The 22,521-nt window shown below is 39.7% G+C and overlaps 1 protein-coding gene across 8 annotated transcripts in view; it reads left to right on the top strand.

The window, feature by feature from the left end:
* SGIP1 (SH3GL interacting endocytic adaptor 1) overlaps nucleotides 1–22,521 on the top strand; it is a 245,007-nt gene that overhangs the window by 141,712 nt on the left and 80,774 nt on the right. For 7 of the 8 annotated variants that reach the window (XM_077120683.1, XM_077120682.1, XM_077120684.1 and 4 more), the window contains 2 exons: nucleotides 2,673–2,727; nucleotides 3,441–3,616. In XM_077120683.1, the coding sequence (XP_076976798.1) occupies nucleotides 2,673–2,727; nucleotides 3,441–3,616 (231 nt within the window). Of the gene's footprint in view, nucleotides 1–2,672; nucleotides 2,728–3,440; nucleotides 3,617–17,533; nucleotides 17,546–22,521 lie in introns of all 8 variants that reach the window. The other variant, XM_077120689.1, reaches the window with a different exon arrangement.

The following is a 22,521-nucleotide window of genomic DNA, read 5'->3' as shown; positions in this document are numbered from 1 at the left end:
AGGTTAAACTTAATGTTAAAGCTTTTGCTCATTCATTTAAAATAATAACTTTATTTTTGTAATGAATAATACTGTCATTTATTGAATGCTCACTCACTATTTGTCAGTCATAGCATTCATGTTATAATCATATATTCATAATATAATATTAGGCATGATAGCATAATATTAAATGCTATTGAATCCTTAAAACCCTAAAAGTTAAGTTCTAAATTATCTGCATTTTAGATGAAAGAAAACTTTAAGTATTCATGCATCCCACCCACAGACTCCAAAGTTAATGCTCCACCTATTGTGTCATTCTGCCGACCTCATAAGCAGTCCCATGTCTGCTTCCCAGGATTTAGAGGCTTTGGGGAGTTTTAATGGTTAAATTACCTTAAGTCTATAACAGTCCCTCTGTTACACTTATAAGAGAAACTGCTAGATATTATAAAAGGATGATTTATTTTACCAAAATTAATTCTTTTTACACAGAAAACTTTTTTGTATTTTGTATCATTCTGTAATCCACAAAAAGTGTGATAATTAAAATGCCAAATTACTCATCAAGTACAACATACACTCCCCTTCCTCCCCACCCCACCATCTAACACACAAACCCTAACTCTAGTACTGTCCTCAGGCAACATGCAAATGTTTAGATGAAGCCTAACTTCTCTCAAAGTTGCTTAGTCCTAAAAGCTAATCGGATCACGTAGGAATTGCTGTGGTAATTTTTGCAATAAACACCAGTTTCTGCAACTAATAAGAAGAGTTTTATTCTTAATAGATTCTATCATCACGATTTTGATGGCGAGGGGCTGAGAGTAGGGAAGCCGTCTCTGAGGAGGCATCCTTTACACAAAGAGCTGAAGTGTATGTAGGGATTACCTGGCTGAACATTTGAGGGAAGGGGATTCCAGACAGGGAGAACAGCATTTTCGAGGAGCCCAAAATGGGAAGCTTGTTGCACTGAAATCATAAAAATTGATGGGAGGAAGGCCTTGGGGCTAAGTGGGAATCAGAGAAGAGAATCGTTGCGATGCAGCTAGAGAGAACGGCAGAAGCCAGATCAGGCAGGGTTTTCTGACCACACAGACAAGCTGGGCTTCTATTCTAAGTGTGCTGAAAAGCCAGGCACAGATTTTTAACAGAGAAGTGACCACCATACATTAGCATTCATTAAAAAGTAACTCTAAGTACTGAAGAAAAGACAAAAGGGAAACCTTTTGCTCAGTAAATGCTGCGCTCAATCAGGGGTGCCATTTCCGCAGCATTCAGGCTCTGTTCTCCCTCATGGTCATGGGGCTTTTATTGCTCCTGTGATTCCCAAACCCATGTCTCCAGCTCTGTCCTCTCTCACTTCCAGACCCAGAACCTCCACATCAACAGACCCACCCTGGAATTCTTTCTTTTCCTCACTTTAGAGCCAGAGCACAGCCCTACTGTGCCTGGAGCCCAGACCAGGTCTGCCATTTGCTGCCTGTGCCTCCTTGGGAAATGGCATCTGATTTCTTGGTTCCCTCCTTGGTAAATGGGATAATTCTTTCCCCGTGAGATCAAGTGCAAGTCAGCGTTACTGACCATAAAATAGAAACTCAAATAGAATGATAGTGATCCCAACCATGCCAGCTGCCTTTTTTGTTTGTTTGTTCCTGCCTTTTTCCCAAAAGAGCTAGTTATCTACTGTTAAAACTAGTTCAGTTGAGAATACCAGCAGTCTGCCAGTATTTGAAGATAGAAACTTTGGAGTTTTCTTGAACCTTCCCTCTCCTTTTTCTCATGTGCCTGATCTGTAACCACAGACTAACAATTGGTCCTTCCGAACATCTCTGATTCGTCCCTTTCACCACCGCCAGCCCGGTCCACACTCTTGGTACACCTTTCCTGGATCAGAACAAGCGTTTTGAACTAGTTTTCCTTTCTCCAGTTTCTTCTGCCCTCAATCAATCCTGAAATGTACTTCCATTGCAGTAGGTCATACCCTAACTGAGAAGTGGCTCCCAACTCTTGCCCAGGGTGGGCCGCTTCAGCTCTCTTATTAGTTTGCCAGGGCTGCTATGACAAATACCACACGATAGGTAGGCTTAAACAACAGGAATTTATTGTTTCACTGATTTGAAGGCTGGAAGTTCAACATCAAGCTGGTGGTCTGACTTGCTTTCTCCCACAAGTCTGCAGTATCTCAGCAGTCCTCTGTCACAGGGCAGTCTCTCTCTCCTTGTGTCTGTTCCTTGGATTTCTGCAGACTTCTGGCTTCTACTATAATGTCCAATGTTCTTTGCTCTTACGAACTCCAGCATATGGATTAGGGCTGCCCTGATTCAGTTTGGCCTCCTCTACGTAAAATCTCTTCAAAGATCCTATTCACAAATGAGTCCACTTCTTAACTAATAAGCACCTTCAAAGGTCCTATTTACAAATGGGTTCACACCTATGGAAATGTGGATTAGGGCTTGAGCATATCTTCTGTGGGGCACATGATTCAATCCCCAATGCCAACCATCCTTGAGTAAATATGTATGCATACACTTATACTGCTCAGCATTCTCTTCAAAAAGTTAAGATCCTAGCCTTCTACAATAAAAGCTGTGACTACACCCTTAAGTAGAAGGTTCTAGAAGGAATATTAGTAATTCCTTGATCATTGTCAGGATAATAATTGTTTAATATGTGTTTGACTTCTATAGAACTCACCTGAACTGGATGAAGAAGGATACAGCATCCGACCCGAGGAGCCCGGCTATATCCTTTCTTTATTTTTTACTTTAATTTTTATTCTCTCTCTGCAAACAGTAAGATAAGTTCAGGTTTTGCAAACGTGCTGACATAACCCATGCTTCCCAAGCCCTGTTAACCCTAATATTAGAGATGAATAAACAGCACAAAGAACAGCCTGATCCTTAACAAGCAGGCATTTTGCCTTGATCTATTCATAGAAAGGAGAGAGCAGAGAAAGAAAAATGTGCTGAAAAACAGTTGCGCAAACTGTGGGTTCTGGGTTGTCTGCTAAGAGCTGATATGATTCTGTCCTATCTAGTGATTGGAAAATAGCTCTCTAATTGTCCTCTCCCCACAATTCATCCCTGGGCAAAGCATGCCACACTCTGAAACACGAAAAACTCATGTCAGATTGTGCATAAAGTGGTCTTCCTCTCTCTGCAGACAAATAAGCTCTTGTGCGCCTGTCGTGTGTACTGAGTATGACATAACAGATGGCCAGCTGCAGCAAAAATGTGGGATGTTGTAGTCATTGCTCCTTAAAATTCACCATCCTTGAATCAATCATGTTCTGAGGAAAGGTGAATAAATCTTAACCCTTTCCTCCTTTATTTAAAAAAAAAAAAATCTGCCATCTAAGGATACTGTTGCTGTCTCTATGTGCAGTTATTCTCATCTTATACTGAACGTTGCCTCCCAGCAGAAGAGAGAGTTATGTATCTTTAACTGTGTTCTACCTACCAAAGGAAAGCACTTTTATTCTTCAAGTGAGTCGGAAGAAGAAGAAGAATCCCACAAGAAATTTAATATCAAGATTAAGCCATTGCAATCAAAAGACATTCTTAAGAATGCTGCAACAGTTGATGAACTGAAAGCGTCAATAGGCAACATTGCACTTTCCCCATCTCCAGTGGTGAGTTGTCTCTTGTATCAGGCTTTGGTGAGGTTGGGCAGCGAGTGCTGCTCTGCCCACGGACCTTAAGTAGATCAGAATTTCCTAATACCAAAGGCTGCCGTTTAATGAATGGCCTAAATGAACTGATTTACATGGCCACCATTTTATGAGCTCTTTAAAGTTTAAACAGCTCATTCTAGCTGTAGGAAATTAGACTCATTCTAAACTACCATTATTGTGCTTTTCAAAAGGGTAAAAAATACAATGGGACTGCATATCCTTATGACTTCTTTTCATGCAAGCATTTTAAAAGAGCAAAAAACAGAAACAAAAACAAAAAGACTATGCAGACTTCGTTCTAAAGCAGACTTTGCAATTAAAAAACAATATAAAGTTCACACAGTTACTGACGTTGATTTGTAAAAAACATGCATTTACCTTTTCACGATGTACCACATAAAAATGTATGGAAGGAAAAGCAAGGAAATTTCTTTCCTTTAAAAAAAAAAGAAAGAAAGAAATGTTTCATTGTTGTTCCCCAAAAGGAAATATTAATCTTCTCTAAAATTATAGTCTAAATCAGCTAAATATTAAAACTCATAATCTTCATACTATTTGTTATTAAATTATCTTAACTATTCTCATCTTTAAGGCACCTCCAATACCTACTGACATTATTCAAATGTGTGTATTTTTCGCTGATTTGTGCTTGCTTCGCTCGGTTCCCATGTAATAAGTTGCTTTAGTTGCTGAATTCTGAGTTCCAACATTTTCTAAAAATAGCTGAGAAGAGCAGAGGAAGGCTCTCAGGCTCTCAGACTGGGTGCTAAGATGTTCTTGGAATCTTCTTTAGAGCAATGTATTCCCCTGAGAATGTCCCTTTTGAATGGGGCCCCTAACAAAGCGGTTAATAAATACTGAACAGTTTTAGACATAATGTATCTCAGAAGTTGCCTGAAGTACTTGTAGGCATCCCTCCTTTGAGAATAACTTTGCCTGGCTGGGATATTTAAATCCTATAATGATGCCTTCTTAGTTGTTTCATGCTTATATTGACCTATATTGCTATTGTTGACGACAAGGAAATGATTGCTAATAGTGATCCACCACAGCGAATGATATTGCAAATATTTTATTTTTTTAATCATATACTAACCTGCTATCATAAGACATTTCCTGAAAATGGGGGGAATGAAATATATCATTTTTTCCCCTTTTGCAGTGGAAAATACAGATTTTAAAGCCCCATATTGGTCTGTGACACCAATGATTTCTAGTAATGGGAGCATTTTAAATCCATACACTTTCATTTTTAAGTTCACATCCTACAAGTCATCTTTCTCTTACTAAATAGTTTACTTATTCATTGTAAAAAAATCTGTTTAAATACCTGAAATCAGCTTATATCTACTTCTCTTTAGGGTGTAATAAGCTTAGGGGGTATTAAGAATTGGGTAAGTGGAAGAAAGGGAAGTTCATGGGATTAAGTGAACAAATGTACATGAAAACAAACTTACTAGAACAGTCTCAGACACATGGTAGTGCTTTGCTAAGAGTTAGTTGAATCTGGGTAAAGGAAGCTCCCCTCTATCAAAACAAAAATACATGCTTAAGTAACCTGATAGGTGATCCCCCAACCAGCTCTATCACTGAGGGCACAGCACGAAGAGGGCTTGTTTACCCTAAGCTCTTCCTAACATTATTTTTAAGGCAATATGTTGGCATGATGTGTTAAGACTCTGATGGAAAGATGGTAGGGGGGAAGCAGAGTGAAACTAGATAGAGTTTTATGAGGCTGGGCGTTTTCTGTGTACCAGCAGCAGCACAGACCAGGGGACCCTTCTCTCCCATTCTGTCCCGCACACTCAGCTTTTCACTCTAATGGGAGACCCTGGCTCTGCCGTTATCGTCATTCCCGAATGTGTGCGAATTTCATACTTAGATTAGGAGAGTGAGTTGTTTTTACTACTTCAGGGAAAGCTGGGCTCCTCTCTGGATATATATAAGTATAAAGAGAGGTTATAACTAAGAATTTATTCCTGACTTCAGAATCCTCACCCTTTTCTAGAATAATTCTTGTGTGTATATATATATATGCATATATATTGCATAAATTAACCCGTTAGTAGAAATAGCTTTCTGAAATCCAGCTGGTGCCATGATAAAAATGACACATGATTTGCACAACTTGTATGTGTGTGTGTGTGTGTTTATAGAGAGAGTGAGAGAGAGAGATGACATATATCTGTATATAAATATAAGTAGATATGCCCCCCCAACACATTGGAGATCCTTAGGGGTAGGAACTTACATTTGAACCCTATCACAGGTTGTGTTCTTCAAAAAGCAGATTCCAACCCGAAGTTTATGCGCAAGATATTTATCCAGGGGTGACCTTGGGATTGACCCCTGTGTTGTGGCATGGACAGAGGAAAACGTTGAGTTGTTTTGCACACACCCAAACGGCTCTAGCCATTCCATTCCCATGGGGAGCTCTGGAGCTAGAATGGCCCTGAGTCAGAATTAGGTCCTGAGTTGGGTCAAGCTAGCCAGGCAATTGTACGCTGTATCAATTAGTAATGGCATGAGGGCTACACGGGGAAGGGGCAGGACCTGGGGGGAGAGGCTCTCTGCAGCTGAGGCTGACCCTGACGTGTTGACAGCTGGGGTCTTCTGCCAATAGGATTCCCAGAAGCCTGTGCAAAAGGCCCTCAGGAAGGAAACTTCTGCATGGAACATTTTGCTGTTCACCACGAATCCCCTGTGCTTGTCATCCGGCCTTTTATATCATCGGCATTCAACAAATGGTGTGAGTGAGGGAGTGAGCGAGTGAGGGAGTGAATGAGCAGATATATAAATGGGATCAAACCAAGGCCAGAGCACTGCAGCGTGCATTCTAATCTCACTGCCATCTATTAATAACCCCCTTCAGCTTCCCTTGATCACCATGCAATGATTTCCCTAAGCATGTCCTCAGGCTGGCCCACATGTCCATTTTGTTCAAACCATGATGGACAGGTCATCAAACACTATGCTGAGAGGCATGGGATGCCTGCAGCTTTGTCCCTATTAACCAGACCAGGAACTCTTTATCAGAGAGAGTGATAGGGTTAGTTTTGCACCAAGGAGTCCCACCTTCTTTTCCAAGTGCTTTCTGACTAACTGTTTAAATAATTTGTTCTAGAATTTTGAGTTACTAGGAGGCTGCTGTGTAGTAACAGAAAGAGCATAGCATGTAGATTCTGACAAGGCTGGGCTCCAGGCCTGCCACATTCTCCCCATGCAACTTTGGACACGCCCCATAACTGTTCCAAGCCTTTAGTTCCCCAACTGTAAAGTGAGGGTAAGAAATGGTCCTTACAGAGATTTTGTGCAGATTATGATTTTGGTCTCCTAACGTGTGCATGGCACACACACTAGGCACTCAGGTAATTACTGAATAAGCACATGTGTGAAGCCCCAGAAGGTCCTAGAAACAGTACCTATATATACTTGGTACCCTACAGATGCCCATTTCTTCATCACTAGTTTGTGCATTTTTAAAAATCCTACTTTTTCTGCCTTTTTGAGGGTCAGGGCTCTGCCTCCCTATTTCCAGTCTCCAGCTCTGTCCTTAACACTCCCTAAGAGAGCTCCAAGAGTGTACGTTCTTGTTTTCATGTCCTGGATTTTAATGTGCCTATACCCGGAGGCTTGAATTCAGTCTAAAGAGCTTGGGGCCCTCCTACTTATCTTGGACTTTAATTCAGAATCGAATCTGGTCCACCTGTTATACGAACTATTTTTTAAACCCGTTTTTCTCCACACTGGACATTTGCAAATGGTTTTTTAATGATCACAAATGGAAACTTTGCCCTTCTCCCCAGACGGAACTGGGGTATAATGGAAAAGGCTCTGGAACCTGACACATCTGAACTCAATCTTCTGCTAATAGCTCAAACAAGTTACTTAAACCTACATATTTGAATCTCAGTTTCTTCATGTCCAGATGAAAATAACAAACACCTATCTTATGGATTCTGCTATTACAATGTAAAGATCATTCTCCCTAGAGGAGGAAATAATGACAGATATAGGTGATGATAGTTCTGCTGTTTGCTTCACTTTATGCCATCTTCCCTACATTCAGAGTGGAAGCAAACCTTCATCACAACATCTGAGAAATGGCTTTGCCTGTAAAGCTCTTTCTGAAAGGAACTACATAAAGCAATGAGTGCAAGATCAGACTACAAGGAAATAGGCATTTAGAAAAAAAACACAAAAGTCAGAATTTAAGCTGTATTGTATATTAATATGTTGTTTCCTTTAAGGTCATTTCAGGGAGAAGGAAGTACACACTCATTCCAATGATGTCATATTGGGCTCTGTCTCTTCTTAGATGGGCGGTTTATGTTTAAACAGGCTTTCCTTGGTGTCTTCATCTTTAAATGAGGATAATTCCCATACCTACTTAACAGGGCTACTGTGAGGACCGGATGAGTCAATGTACATAAAGTACTCATAATGAACACTACATTCAGAGATTGTTATCTTCATCATTGTTGTTGTTAGAATTGCCTGCAGAGCCTGAGGCACATACTTTATTAATAGTGATAAATCAGGAAATCCAAATAGCCAAAAGTCACTTATAGCCAAGGCCAACAATTACCCTAAGCAATCAGGCTGGGAAAATGTGTTAATGAAAGCACTTTTCCTGTTGGCCTATGAACTGGCTTTGAAGTCATTCCAGAAACTTTCCTAAGTCGCTGTGAGAAATGCACCATCCCCTGAATAAGTCTAGGGCTTCTTCAGGAATCTGTACTGAAGCATGACATTCGTTTGTTTGCGTGTGCAACAGCCATTTTAGTGCTTGGTGTTGTAAGTCCCCCATCCTGTTTCGTGGACTGAATTCCACCTTCTTTCCAACTACCAAATATTTGCTGCACCCTCTCCCTGTAAAGGGCATTGCGCTAATAGCAGAAATATTGAACGCACTTATCCCTCACAACCTTCTTGCTAATACTCTGACTATAAAGTATCAGAAAACTACACATAAACAATGTTGCTAGAAGCACATGGAAGTTGAAATTCCCCTGGAGGTCCAAACCGCAACCTGTCTTCACTTCATCCGGTGATTGAAGATGTGGTCTTCTATGGTTGCCTTCTTTTCTGGCCTCCATTTTAGGATCTCCTGGCTTTGCACACTACCCAGAGGCTCACGTGTGGGTGTCTCCTCCATTTCTTCAAGAACCCGCAGGGAGCACTGTCTCTGGCATATCTGTAGCTGCATACCAGGCTCCCTAAGCACTTTGAAACCTGTGGCTACCATAGCTTTACTGGAAATGAGGAGACAAATGCTGGGGGTTATTTCTGGGCACAATGTCACTTTTTCCTTTTGTCATATGCTGCCATTGATTTCTTTCCTTTTCTTTTTTGGCACATGAAGAAGCATTTCTGGTTTACCTTGAGAAGCTGTCCTTAACTACAGCTATGCAGTCCCATACCGATTAAGAATTTTTGCACTGGAGTAAGTCTGAACTAAGTTAGCATTCTGGCTCTGCCATTCATTAGCTACACGACCTTGAAGAAGTTAGTCAACTCTTTAAGTCTCAGCTTAATCCAGTGTAAAATAAGATTAATGATACTCCCCACCTCTTACGCGAGAATTTAAGAAGTAATGAATGCAGAGCACGTAGTACTTTATAAATTTATGTAAGTAAGGCCCAATGGAAATATTTTATAAATGGCAGCTATTACCCATTAGAGCAACAATAGAGTGTCTCGTGGGGACTACTCTTAATTGTTCCTTAAGGTCACAGACCACTTTAAGAACTTTCTAATGACAAGGGTTGGAATGGTAACAGCTGCTGCAAAAAGTTATTGATTGCTAATGCCGTGTCAGGTTCTTCACATGCGTTAATTCATTTATGCTTGCAACAACCCTGCGAGATAGGCCCTATTATTGTTTTTGCAGCTGAGAAAATTGTGGTATTGTGGGATCAACTCATGCAAGGTGTCACAGCTAGTAAATGAAATCACTGGGATTTAAACCTGGAATGTCCAGTTTCTAATTCAAAACTCTTACTAAGTTCTCCTGCCTCTGATGAAAACCATCAGCTCTATTTCCAGAAAAAAAATTGTTCATAGCTCATTAAAACATTTTACCTACCATTTCTGAGTACCCACCAACCCTTTGGGGGGCTATAAATGAATGCCGAAAGGATCCATAGTATTGGACTCAGAAGCCCTCCTCTGAGGCTTACTTCCCAGTTAGTCAGTCTACAAGACACCCTTTCCAGAGAGCTTCCTGTGCTTCCCCCTGGGACAAGAAAACAAGGCTAAGCCAACAGACTCAATTGCTGCTGTGTCAAGTGCAATTTCTGATTTGTTAAGATTCTCTCATTTTATATTAAGACTGCAAGGGTGTAGCTACCCTTGTTTTAAATATTAACGAAGATACCTCATTTTTATATGATTCATTGTCTTCACTTCCCCTGATCAACTAGCAAGTATTTATTATACCGATATTTACATTTGATGCATGCCCAGTCCTGATGGGGAAGGATGAAGTTGGCAGCAACACTGTCAAGCAGGCAGAGACATCAAGGCACCGCTGAAGGTTAGGGGGCCAGGACCCAAACCCCAGCATTCCATCTCCTTTCTGCCTGGTTAAAACCATGAAATGTTCTCTCATCTACAAAGTAAGGGTGTGAGATTCAGTTATGTTTAAAATCCCTCTCAGCTCCTACACTCTGCTGTGTGATCTGGGCTAATGTTCCCTGTGGGTAGCTCTACATTTTAGGGGATAGGTGGGGCCAGGGGCCCTGGAAAGAGAACATTTCCTTGCAGCCCATTGGTTAAGCAGGAAGAACACAGGCTTTCACAGTTCTATCTTGTTATCTGTATCCTTGAGTAAGTACCTTAACTCTGAATCTCAGATCCCCGCATCTGTAAATTGGGAGCAATCATCTCTATCTTCTTAGTATTGTCATAAAAACTATATGAGATAATGCTGTGAAAATGCCTAATCCTGTGCCTGTGACCCAGGGGCAGCTCAGTGAGGACTGGTTCCCTTTTCCAACTCTGCTTTCCTTTTCCTTGAGTTCAGAGCTTTGTGGGTGGCATAAAAAAATTAAAATAGCAAGCAAGAACTTGAGCAGAGTCAAGGAGAAGGCTGATAGTGATGCAGTGAGAAGGAGTCAACCTATTCTGACATGTGTGTTGGTGCCTCTTCCTCATCCCCAGTAAAATTTAGTGGTGTGAGGAGTCGAAGAATCTGGCATTGAGTTACGAAGGAGCGTTTAGTTGACGCTTATTCCTGGGGATTTGTAACCATGAAGGAGCTATGTAATTTTTAAAAGGGAGGGAGGGTAGACGGTTTTGAACTGGAGACATTCTGGTGCCTTTTGCCTGTTCCAGGTGTCCCACCCACCCTCTCACCCCCGAAATTAGCCTGCCAAAGAGCAAAATCCATGAATTTGCTGCTGCTTGGTAACACACCCCCTTTCCTGTCCTCACTTTGGCAGAAGGTCCAGGACCCCATTGAATTCAGCAAAAACAAAGAGTCATCACTGGGGGAGGAGAGCTCCAGCCTCCTACATGCTGGCAGTCACCGCTCCCCAGTGAAAACGCTGCAGGGTGCAGGGTGCAGGGTGCAAGGAGTTGCTAAGGACTGTAGGAGCTTAGGTGCTCAGTGCACAGCCCAGACGCCAGCACAGGCAGTCGGAGGGAAGAGGCTCAGCCCGGCCTCCCCACACCCAGGAGATCTTCATAGAGTAAACATGATTCGTGTTGGGTCTACACCAGGGATATCAAGTCTGGAGTGTATAAACTGCCACTCCTCTCTTCCAAATCCTCAGCTCACAGTGCAACTAGATCCCACATCTAGTCTGAGAGCCTCCTCCTCTAGAGAGCTGCAGACAGCACCCCCAGACTCAGCCAGAGCTGGCACAGGGGATGAAACTTATTTCCTAGTCTTATTGAGAAAGCTGGAGAGTATGGGTGGAAATTTTTATTTTCTAAATTATTCTCTTCCCTGCATTTTAATAAACATTAGTTTTGTATCAGATATGTCTGTTCTTCCCTTCATTACTAAATTTCTTCCTAGGGGATTCTTCTGTTGCTTTTATTTCTTGGTCTTTAAAATTAAAATCTCATTTTCTGAACCTTTCATGTTCTCCCCCACCCAGTCCTGCCCCCCTTCTCTGGTGAGAACAGATTGCTGAGTTGCCATGTGTTTTGAACTCCTTAAAAATGGGCAGAATATGAATTCAGTCTAGAGTACCTTTGTCATTTCTCAAATAGTTGGTTGTGCCCTCTGAATACATGGTCTTTTCCTTCCCTTTGTGAGGTATAAACATTTTGGAGTTTATTTGCAAAGAAACTCCTATCGCATGTTCAACATGACCTGATTTTGGAATCTGGAAACAGGATCACTGTGGTCAAAGACCAGAAACACTCAGTTTCTGTTACCAGCTTAACCTGATTGAATGAGATCATATATCCACAATACTGACACACAGAAACATGTTAAAATGTCCTCCCCAGAGGTAGCAGACCTTGAATTACATTTCTTTTGGTTACAATACTAATTGTAATCCAAAAAGTCTAATTTTCATACCTTTGAGATCTCTGCATTGGTTGTAAGTTAGCTTTACTGATATAGAGTTTAGTATCTTTATTAACTAATAGCTATAATTAGAGTAAAATGAGCTCTCTAAAGAAGCAATCAATTTAGGAAATATGTTCTCCATCTAAGCATAAGTTGTGAACAATTCACTGAATTTTTAGCTTATCCTGCAGCAAGAGGTTGTTGGTTCTAACTCCACTTCTTCCCTCGAGTGGCCATTTCCTTTAGAGCATACAACATTGCATGATATGTAGTAGGCTCTCATAAAATGCTGAAAGGATTGGGTGCCTGGATGATGGATGGATGGATGGATGGATGGATGGATGGATGGATGGATGACTTGATGGGTGGATGACTTGATGTTGGGTGGCTGGATGGATGGATAGATGTTCTTCACTATGGAAAATTATCTGGAAGTTGGGATTTAGCTGTGATACAATGCAATTTATATTCTCTCATATAATTTTAAGAAGGAAACAAACCTGTGGTTCTCAATTTCTTCTGATCTTTTCCCCTCCAACTCATTACTGGATAGAGGAATAATAAGGTTAATAATTCTTATTTCTTCTCTGATAGTTTATCGATTCTTTTTTAAAATCTATAAATGACTTATTTGCCATGGGTAATGCTGTTTATCATAATTCTCCTTGCTAATCCTCACATGCCCCTCATTTATCTGTTTTCTCACTTATAGCTTCAGGTTTCAGCCACTTAGTAGTCCTTGGACCCAGAGGGCAAAGAAATAGAGATGTTATTTTCTTTCTTATACCATTATACTTATTTTAATGCTACTATTCATATACTAATAAAACTCTGGAAGCAGATTTTGCCCCATATATAATCTACAGCAATGAATGTAAATTTTTTATTGTTTTAGAAAAAAATCTTAGAGTATGAATCACCTGCATAATCATCAAGTATTTCATAAAATGTTTCTTCAGAAACCTGGGGAAATCTCATTTCTAAACATAACGAAGTTGAGATTTCTTTCTGTCTCTTATATATGTTGGAACGTCAACCACAAACTGCCCACGGACCTCAGAGCATCTCATTATGAACCAGCTACCAGTGCAGCAGGCATGCACAGCTGTGCACGCCAGCCTGAGCTGCTTGTCTTGATGTGAACATAGAAAGGGAAGGCAAAATGGACTGACCACGTTCTGTTTTGCCTAGTGGAAACTCTCTTTCCACTTTCTAACATAAATGGAAACCCCCGCCCACCCACTTTTTAAACATGGCATGGGGGATTCAAACAACTTCCAGATAGAAATGGAAAATGACAGCATATGTCTCACCCAGGCATTCTCTGCCATTGTTTCATCTATGCCTCATCTCAGGAACCAACGATCACTCAACATCCACACCTGAGGATCCCTGATATGTAACAGCAGGAAGCTGCATGGAAACAGAGTGAAGCCAAAGTCTTACGTTGGCCTTTAAGGCTCTCATGGTCAGCCCACCGCATTCCCAGAACCAACACCTACTGCTCTTTCCTGTCGTTCTTCTCCTTCCTGGCTCCCTCTTCCCCCAGATAGCTTGCTGGGTGAGCTCTCTCAGGTCACCTTCGGACCGAGGCCTCCCCTACCATCTTTTGAAAAAGCACAAAACACTCTACCCCAGCATTTCTGAGCCCCTTTATTTGCTTTTAATAAAAACAATTGCATTTATTGCCTTCTAAAATAATATGCTTACCTTACTATAGTTATTATTTATTGTCTATCCATTCCCGCTAAAAAAATGTAAGCTCTTTAGGGCTTTTTTTTTTCTTTTTGTCTGTTGTGAGTCTTTGGTTCACTAATGTATCTCAAATGCCTAGAATAGTCTGGTATTTATTTAGATGGCTCAAGATGTTAAGGATTGAATAAATGAATAAATAATCCTTCTGTTCCTCATGAATACCTGACTAGTTATAACAGATAGGAAACGGTTGTTTATAAGAGAACTCCATTAGTTAAAATATAGATTCAGAGTAGAGCCATACCGTATTTAAGGTTAAGCAATTGTAGACTCTTAAAAGCTTTTTGTTTCTTGATCCTACTGTATGAAGCTATATGAAGCTTGATGCCAGATATTCAAGGAACTGGCAGCTCAGTTCCTTGTTACGTGGGCAGGGGTGTTTTCACAGCCCCAAACCTCCATCTAAGGATAATTGAAACTCTGATGCTTATTTTCTCCATTCACCTCTGTTAGCTTTGGCTCAGGGTCTTAAACAGAATTTGATTCCCAGTGTGACTGATTTCCAGCCCCTTGTGCAGAAATGTAGGCTTCAACAAGACCTGACTTGAAAGGATGCTTGCATTACAAAATTGTTTGGTTTAGTAGCAACCAGAGAGAGATTCTCCATTTGCAGGGGGCAAGGGCCTATGGGTTCCTTGAAAGCTGTTGATAATAAATAATATAAGCTGCCTTTCAAAGAGGCTTGTGAGTTAGAGAAATGAGTTCTTTCAGGCCGGGGAACATAAAAATTTCAGGCTTAGAAGCCATACTGTTGTTATTTTAGCATATGTTTTGCCTAACCCAACAATTCACTCGTTCTATTTCCAGGTAAGCCCTGAGGTCTGTCTGCATATCTGTTTTCCAATTCTTTTGTTTCCCTTTTCCATAATTAAAATCAACTATGATGCTATTTGCTCACTTTCAATCAAGAAATATCGTTATTTTCCCCTAAAGAGAGTTGCCTAATTTGTACTGTTGTTTTTGTTTTCTTTTATTTTTAACATTATAAAGAAACCCTTAAGCCAAGAGGCCTTAACCTAGGTGTCAGTAGCTGCAAACAAGTAAAGCAAAGCTGCATATTTAAGAAATGTGGTTATCATGTAATAACCATATAGCCTGGGATGGGAAAGTATCGGGAGAAGAATAGAGTAAGCGTTATCATTTGTGTTCGTCTTCATTCTCTGATTTTAATTAAAGAAAACGCATTTCATTCTAGGAAAAGTCTTAGAAATCTACCTTATAATCAGAGTTTAATTCCAGGGGCTGTAAACATGCCCAGAAACACAAGAACACTCTTTGAACAACTCAATTTCTAGACCTGTTATGGTAAACAGGCTTGATCTATTAAACTCTTTCCATTGGAAAGATCCAAGACTATTTTCTAGGTTCTGTGATCTGTGAACATGTAGCTACTTGGTTTCTAGATCCCAGTGCTGATAAGGCCCTGAAAGTGGGTTCAATCTGCGTAGGGAACTTGAGCTCTGCCAAGAGGCCACCCCTGAATAGGCTTTCTGGAGTTAGACAACCTGAGATCCAGTCCCAGCTTCGTTCCTTGTAACTATGTGACCTTGGAACTGATCTGAGCCTTCATTTCTTCATGAGTAAATTAGAGATAATAATGACACCAAGCACATAAGGTAAAGTTAGTGCTCAGTAAATGTTGGTTGTTAGTTTCATCTTCATCTTTTAAAAGCTCGTACAACAATTCTACGAGGTAGTGATTTTTCCTGCTTTACAAATTATGAAATTGTGACATAGTGTAACTTGGTCAAAGTCATAGAAAATAAAAGATTGAACCAATTCAAACATATAAAAGCCATGCTCTTCCTTCTACCATGGCAACCTTATTCAATTTTAACCTGAAAATATATATTGTAGATTGAGAACCAGAATCTCAATAATTTTCAACTACTCTGGGTCTGAAAGCAGCACCAAGAATATGGCCTCTTATCTTCTTCCTCAGTTATTCTGAAACACTCATTTCTTGCTACAGAAGAAAAATCCATCCAAGAGATCTGCTTATACAGCTCTAAACTAATGTGTACTCAACGCTGTGCCACTTCCGTGGACTGTTTGTAATCTGTGTTAGCACTTGAAGTCACTAATGGGCAGAGATCAAAGTTAAGTAGGAGCTAAACTATAAATAGGAGTATTTATAGGATCTGGTAAAGGAACCATTACATGGGGGCCACATCCATTGAACCATATACAATTCAGCATTATTTCAGAGAAGAACTCAGTTCCCATATTTCAAAGGACATTGTGCTTCAGACATTTGTATGATGGTTTAATGATCCCCAGAAATGGAATTCATAAACATGTTTTGAATGCCTGCTATAAGCCTAGCTGTATGTTTGGGGCTAGAGGGAGTCCATTAATAACCATTGCTGTGAGCTAATAATCAAGTAGAGACAAATATCTAAATAATACAGAACCAAATAAGAACTACAATAAATGTACCGGGAATGTGTACCTTTGTTTTCCCTGAGGCCAATAAATACTAGGCAAATAGAAGGTTTTCAATATTTGTTTACTATTTTGAACGAAAGGAATGTGCTGTGATCAGGCAAGAGAAGGGGACAAATTATCTGATTGGGAAGCTTGTAGAAGACTTCAAGGAAGTTATGTTATTGGCCTTAAAGAATGAATATGATTTTAACTGGGGGAAAGGGAGAAGGCATCAAAGGCTGAAAAAAGCAGCTTGAGTAGGAGGCAGAGAAGCATCTGAGTGCACTGCCTATTCAGAGACTATCAAGGAGAATCTGCAGCTAAGAGCAGGTTTCATAGGAAGATAATAGTGGAAATGAGGACATGTAGGTAAGCTGGAGCCCATCAAGAAGGCATTAAATAGCATAGAATGAAGTTTAAATTCTACTTTCTAAATAATAGGGAAGGTTTTTGGAGGATGATGTAATATATTCACATCACTGTTTTTGGAAAATAATTCCAGGCATAGTGCAAAGGATGGATTTAGGAAATTAAACTGAAAATAGGACCATCAGCCTGTATGTAGGAGACTTGTACTCCACAAGTCAGCAAGAGAAGATGAGGCCCTTACCAAGACAAGTGCTGAAGAAAAGAAAACACATTCTGAGCAACCAAAGACTGATCACTACAGAAAGAATTTGTCAACTAATTGCCAATGGGGGTAGGGACAGGAAAGAGTAGGATCAAAGAAGAACTGATGGTTCTAGCCAAGGAGACTTGAAAGAAGAAGATAGGCACCGGCTCCCTGGTGAGAATGGAGTTTCTGTAAAATCTCACAGTTTCTTGACAATCCTGGCTGGGATGCACTAATGGCAGTTTCCAACTCTTTCAATATCACAAGGCCTAATTTTCTATTTTCGAAGAAGAAATCCATTTGACAAATGTAAACTATTCAAAAAAAAGCTTAGAATGTGCTCTAATGGAGGCCACAGCTGTACCCACTCTAGAGTGAATAAATACCAGTAGCCTAGAAATGACCATATCCAAAATCCGTAATAAACCTTTATAACATCAGTGCCTTGGAGAGCTGCCTTAAGATTGTGCTGAGTCTTGAGTTGATTCCTCTTAAGAATGTATTTCACCTATTTTTTCTTTATTTCCCCCCGCCATGCCTACGCTCTTAGAGGAAAAGTCCGGTAAGATATAACAAGTCCTGTCCACGTTTTGGCCACAACCATTACTTATTCTGTTCATTTTCACCATCTGCATCTCTAATGACTGACTGTGTTTAACACCTAAACAAGGTTTTGAATTTTAAAAACAAACCTTTGAACCAGGGCAAGGTCTAATTATGCCACATGAGGAAAAAAGGAAATGGGTTGCTAAGTGATTTTCCAACCCTGTTATTAAGGGCCTCGAGGGAATTTTGTAAAGATTCACCTCTGCCTCCATCACAGGCAAATGATCAAATATTTCAAGTACTAAGCTTAGTTTACTACAGCTTCCACTTGAATTAGTCAAGCCATATTTGCATATCATTAGCTATGCCAAAATTTTTTTCAGTGAATTCTTGTGAAGTTGGGCTATCCTAAGAGAAGGATGTGTTGTCTTTTTATCTTTATTTTTCCCTTCAGTAAATAAGGGAAATATTCTCCCTCTGCTGGTTTTTGAAACATGCCAGTCTGAAATTGTCAGAAATGGAAAAGAAGATCTTTATAAAGTGTAAATCACCTCCTGCATGTTACTTTTTTAGTATTAGTGGGTGATTTTTAGTGGCAGCAAAAATCTGATATAATGTACCTACATCATTTTTACTTTTGAGCAACACTGAAACCTATCTCTTAAAAAGTAGTGCTCCCTTTTCAGCATGGTTTATTGGGAGCATGTTCCCAGGATGCCGATGCATGCTGATACAGGTTATTTCTCCGTGGAAAATATGAAAATGTTGTGTTTCCATGTTAACACACACTGGGAAGTGGTTGGTTTGTTCTACTTAACTCACCTAAGTGGATGTTGCAATAACTGCTGTAACCTCTTTTCCTGCACCCATTGGCCCAAATCTGGCAGTCTCTGTACCACATGCCAGATACTGGACACAAAGAAAATCTATGTGACAGAAGAGAGGAGGAGCGGCAGGCACAGGAGGAACAAAAAGTGGAATCAAAATGTTACAATTTGCCAAAATGTGGGTCCCCGGTCTTTTTACTACAAAAGTTAAATAAGCTTTTATTACTATTAATTTTGTTATTATTATGAAACTACGGGCCCACTTGTAAGCAATTGAGAATCGCCTATGTATTGCGTGCTATGTGGCAGTAAAATACTGCTGGTGTACTTCAGTAGCCATTCCTTAAATATTGCCAATTTCATTTGTTCTCCTTGACCTTGACTCTTTCTCTGAATTATCCAGATTTGGCCAATTTAGATACAGTTGAACACTTAATTCAAGTATTGACCAGACTGTCTGATCTGAAGTTTAGCTGTGTGCCTTCAAAATTCTCTGTTCCTCATTGGTTTTTCTCCTGTCTTCCTTACAACAATTTTAATCACAGTTACACCTTTTTAGTTTTAGCTATGTGTCTTTAAGGACGTCTTCCGCAATCTCTCTTGCTTCAGTTTTCATTGTCCATCTTGTTGATTTTCTCACCCTAGTCATTTTTAATGATACCATGGTCAGTGACTGGTTCTTTGTTTTCTTTTCCCAAATGGAATTTTGAAAGATCATCTCAACCATATCTGATTGGAAATGATAGCTATTTGTTGTAGTCCAGATTTGTAAGATATATAGGACCAAGTTTAAATACAGATCAACAGCTGCAATAATGGGACACATAGATGCTTGCCACATAATTTATCTTCACTCTAAAGCATTTAAAAACAAATAGGAAGATTGGCTTGGATCATAATAATTAGCCTAATGTATTCATTCTGATTCATTCCTGGAAAATTCTCTAACATGAATCACTGAATGTTTAATGAATGAACTATATAAAAAATAGTCTTTGTTTAGAGTTTTGAAACTTATCAAGTATTTTCCTCACATTCCCCCAAACCACTGAAATAAGCAAATGAGGATGTTGTAAAATGTCAAAAGCTAAAGCTGGTTATTTAGTGAATTTGACAAGACAGATCAAGGTTAATACACTTAATACACTTTGTCCACATTGGCTAAGACTAAGGCATCCTAGCGAATTTGAATTAGTCTTTTTATGCAAAACATAACACAGCAAACAAAATGGTGGTGTAGGGTAAGGGCACTGTAGAGACTCCATAAGCTACAGTATTTTCTTTTGGGCAGACATGTGCATATTGCACGTTACTTAAATTTTAGGTATATAACATGTCCTTACCAAAATCTTCACTCTGGTGACCAAATTCTAAATCAGGTGTTCACCTCCCCTGAAAATACAAATTAAGGGTTTTCTATCTCTAAGTTGCACACCAAAATAAAAGTAAAGGGGAAAATAAAATGTTTTCCAAAATCTTCTCCAGAATGCGTATGAAGACCACAAGAAATCTCGGATTTGAACAATTAATGTTTAATTAGGGATACGGGAAATTTGTTCAGAAAACGAGTAGACTAATTGGAAAGTTCCTGTTAATCAGGTTTAGAGATAATCATAACAGCAGGTGAAATTTACTGAGAGCTTATGTGCAATACAAATGCCTGCAATCAGAGACAAATTGGCCACCTGCAGATTCTGAACAACTGCATAGGTGTTTTGTTGGGTTGTGCAGTAAAAACAATTTTATTTTAACCTGCATTTAAAAGCCAGATTTCAAATTTAAAAATCTAGATGCCCATCTTTCTCTCAACCACTCGGAAGAACTGGCAGTACTAGGTCCACAGTCGGGCACCACAGTCTTGGGGGGCACCTGAGCAGTTCGCACCTACCCTTCCACCCAGCAGCCCCTGCTCCTTCCACCTGTAAGCATCTGAGTTTCTATCTCCGGACTTAGATCTTTTAGCTTCCAGAATATAGCAAGACCAGACGCCAAATCCGTTTCCTTCCACCTTTGAAGCAATTTCTCTATATTGACGAAACAAAGAGAGCGCTAAAGGCTTGGAAGGTCTTGGGAAATGACAGGGAAAAGGATTAAATAAAACTTTTAACAGGCAAAGACACTCCGACAATGTCCTTGTCCAGCAGAGCTACAACTGCTTTGCGCCCCTTAACGGTGGTAATTAACATGTATAAAGCCCTTCAAATTGACTTCAAGAGTTCTTTTTCTTTAGAAGATTTCAAATGGGTTTTAATTATAGACTTGAAGTCTTCTGGGGCTGCACTTTGCACAGTTTCTAGCTGGGTCTTAGAGATTCTGGTTAATCAAGCTTTGACTACATGAATCTGAACAGCTGTTCCCTCAAAAGATTGTAGTAATGATGGCATTTTGCAAATGCAATTTCCAAAATGTTCTTATATAAGGATGTCTTTTATTAGAAAAGGACGAAATATGAACTATTGATTTTAAAAACCTAGATTTTTAACTCACCAGAAACTAAGATATGATTTAATTTGGGTGAATTAACATAATTGAAATTATTTTAAAAAGTGTTTTTACTCTATAATCTTAAATTAATAAATTATTTTGAATTTAAGATTCTGCCTCTCCATAGCTGCCAGCTGCATTTTATTTTGCATTATTTTTCAAACTTTCATCTTGCTGTGTTACTTTTAACCCCCTTTTTGCTTCATTTTATGCTACTTTTAGAAGGGAATTGTTTCCCATGAAATTGCATTAGAAACCATAATTTCCCACAAGTCCTTCTTTGGACCGGATCTTTAGACTAAGTATTAAAGAAAAGTAGAGTCTAAATTATCACAGGAAAGTGACTAAATTTCTCTCACAATGCAGTATGGATTAGTAAATAAAAGAACTTAAGCTAGAAACACATATTTTTAAATGTCCTTTATTTCTGATTTTATTTAAATTGCATGCATGCATATAGATTGATTTTTAAGAAAATCTAGATGAATACAGAGCAATAGCTGAAAAATACGATGAATGATAAGGTCTAAAATATTACAAATAAAATTGACTAGAGTAAATATGCGTAAGTCCTACCTACTTTTAAAACTAGCCTGAGACATAACCATTCTGAACTTCAGCCACAAAGTCACACTTGGGGTCAGAGAGAGAACATGAGAACCGGAGAGTGGAGATCTAAATCCAGTCTCTCTTTCTGCCCCATTTTCCTCTTTTTACCATAAAGGACTAGATACCCATGGAGATTTCTCCCAGCTATAAAAGGCTGGAGGTTTTGTTTCTTGTCTCTGTTCTGGAAATTGGAGCCATCCTCCTCATTGGAGCAACCTCCTGGCAATTTTTGTGTTTGTGCTCCTGGCCAGGGTTTTGGGATTTGGCCAAAACTGTGTCCCAAGAAGTCTCTGGTGAGTTCGGGGGTTAGCCCATATCCTGAAAATGAAATTGGGAATGGCAGCTCTTTTCTCCCTCTTATCTAGTCATTTTTGTCATGGCAGAAGGATCCTAAAAAGGAAGAACAATCAGGGATTATTGGGGCAAATTGATAGCAACTGTAATCAAGGTTTGAGGAGCAGAAAAAAGAAGAGTAGAATATCAGCTTGGGTTTTTTCCAAATATCATTTTGGTCCGATATATTCTGTCAATGCCAGATGGTTTCTTTGTCCCCACCTGTGTTTGTCAGTGTTTCTCATCTTGGCTACACATTCCTGCCCATTGGCAGAGACTACCCATGTCACCAGGCCAGGAGCAAACATCTGCAGAAAATGACCCTGGAATGCTCAGAAGGTCTCTTTAAATCCTGCTCTCTGATTTCTTAGGGCTCCCTTTAGGCCCTAATTATAGGGAAAACACATTATATCTATGGTATTGGTTGATGCCCTATTGCTTTGGAGAAACAGTTTGTCCTGTACTTCCATTCTCTAACATTTCCCCCTCCCCCAAATAATCTGGAGAGAAGCTCCTTGTAACAAAACATTAAAAACTTGCTAAAATTATCTTGTTCTTGTGTATGCTGAACTGAAAAGAGTATATCCCCATTAGCAAAGATATTTTATGATGGATAGCCTCTCTTTAAGGTTCTCCAGAGCTTCCTTATGTTTTAAATAAGCCCCAAACACAAAGACGACCTGTCTTCCTTCAGCCTGATTGTTTGGAGCTCACATTTGGTTAGCTGTTTATGAAGTCT

Source organism: Tamandua tetradactyla, chromosome 11, assembly GCF_023851605.1.
Source record: "Tamandua tetradactyla isolate mTamTet1 chromosome 11, mTamTet1.pri, whole genome shotgun sequence".
NCBI classification, from domain to species: domain Eukaryota; kingdom Metazoa; phylum Chordata; class Mammalia; order Pilosa; family Myrmecophagidae; genus Tamandua; species Tamandua tetradactyla.
This window is presented reverse-complemented; position numbering and strand designations above follow the sequence as displayed.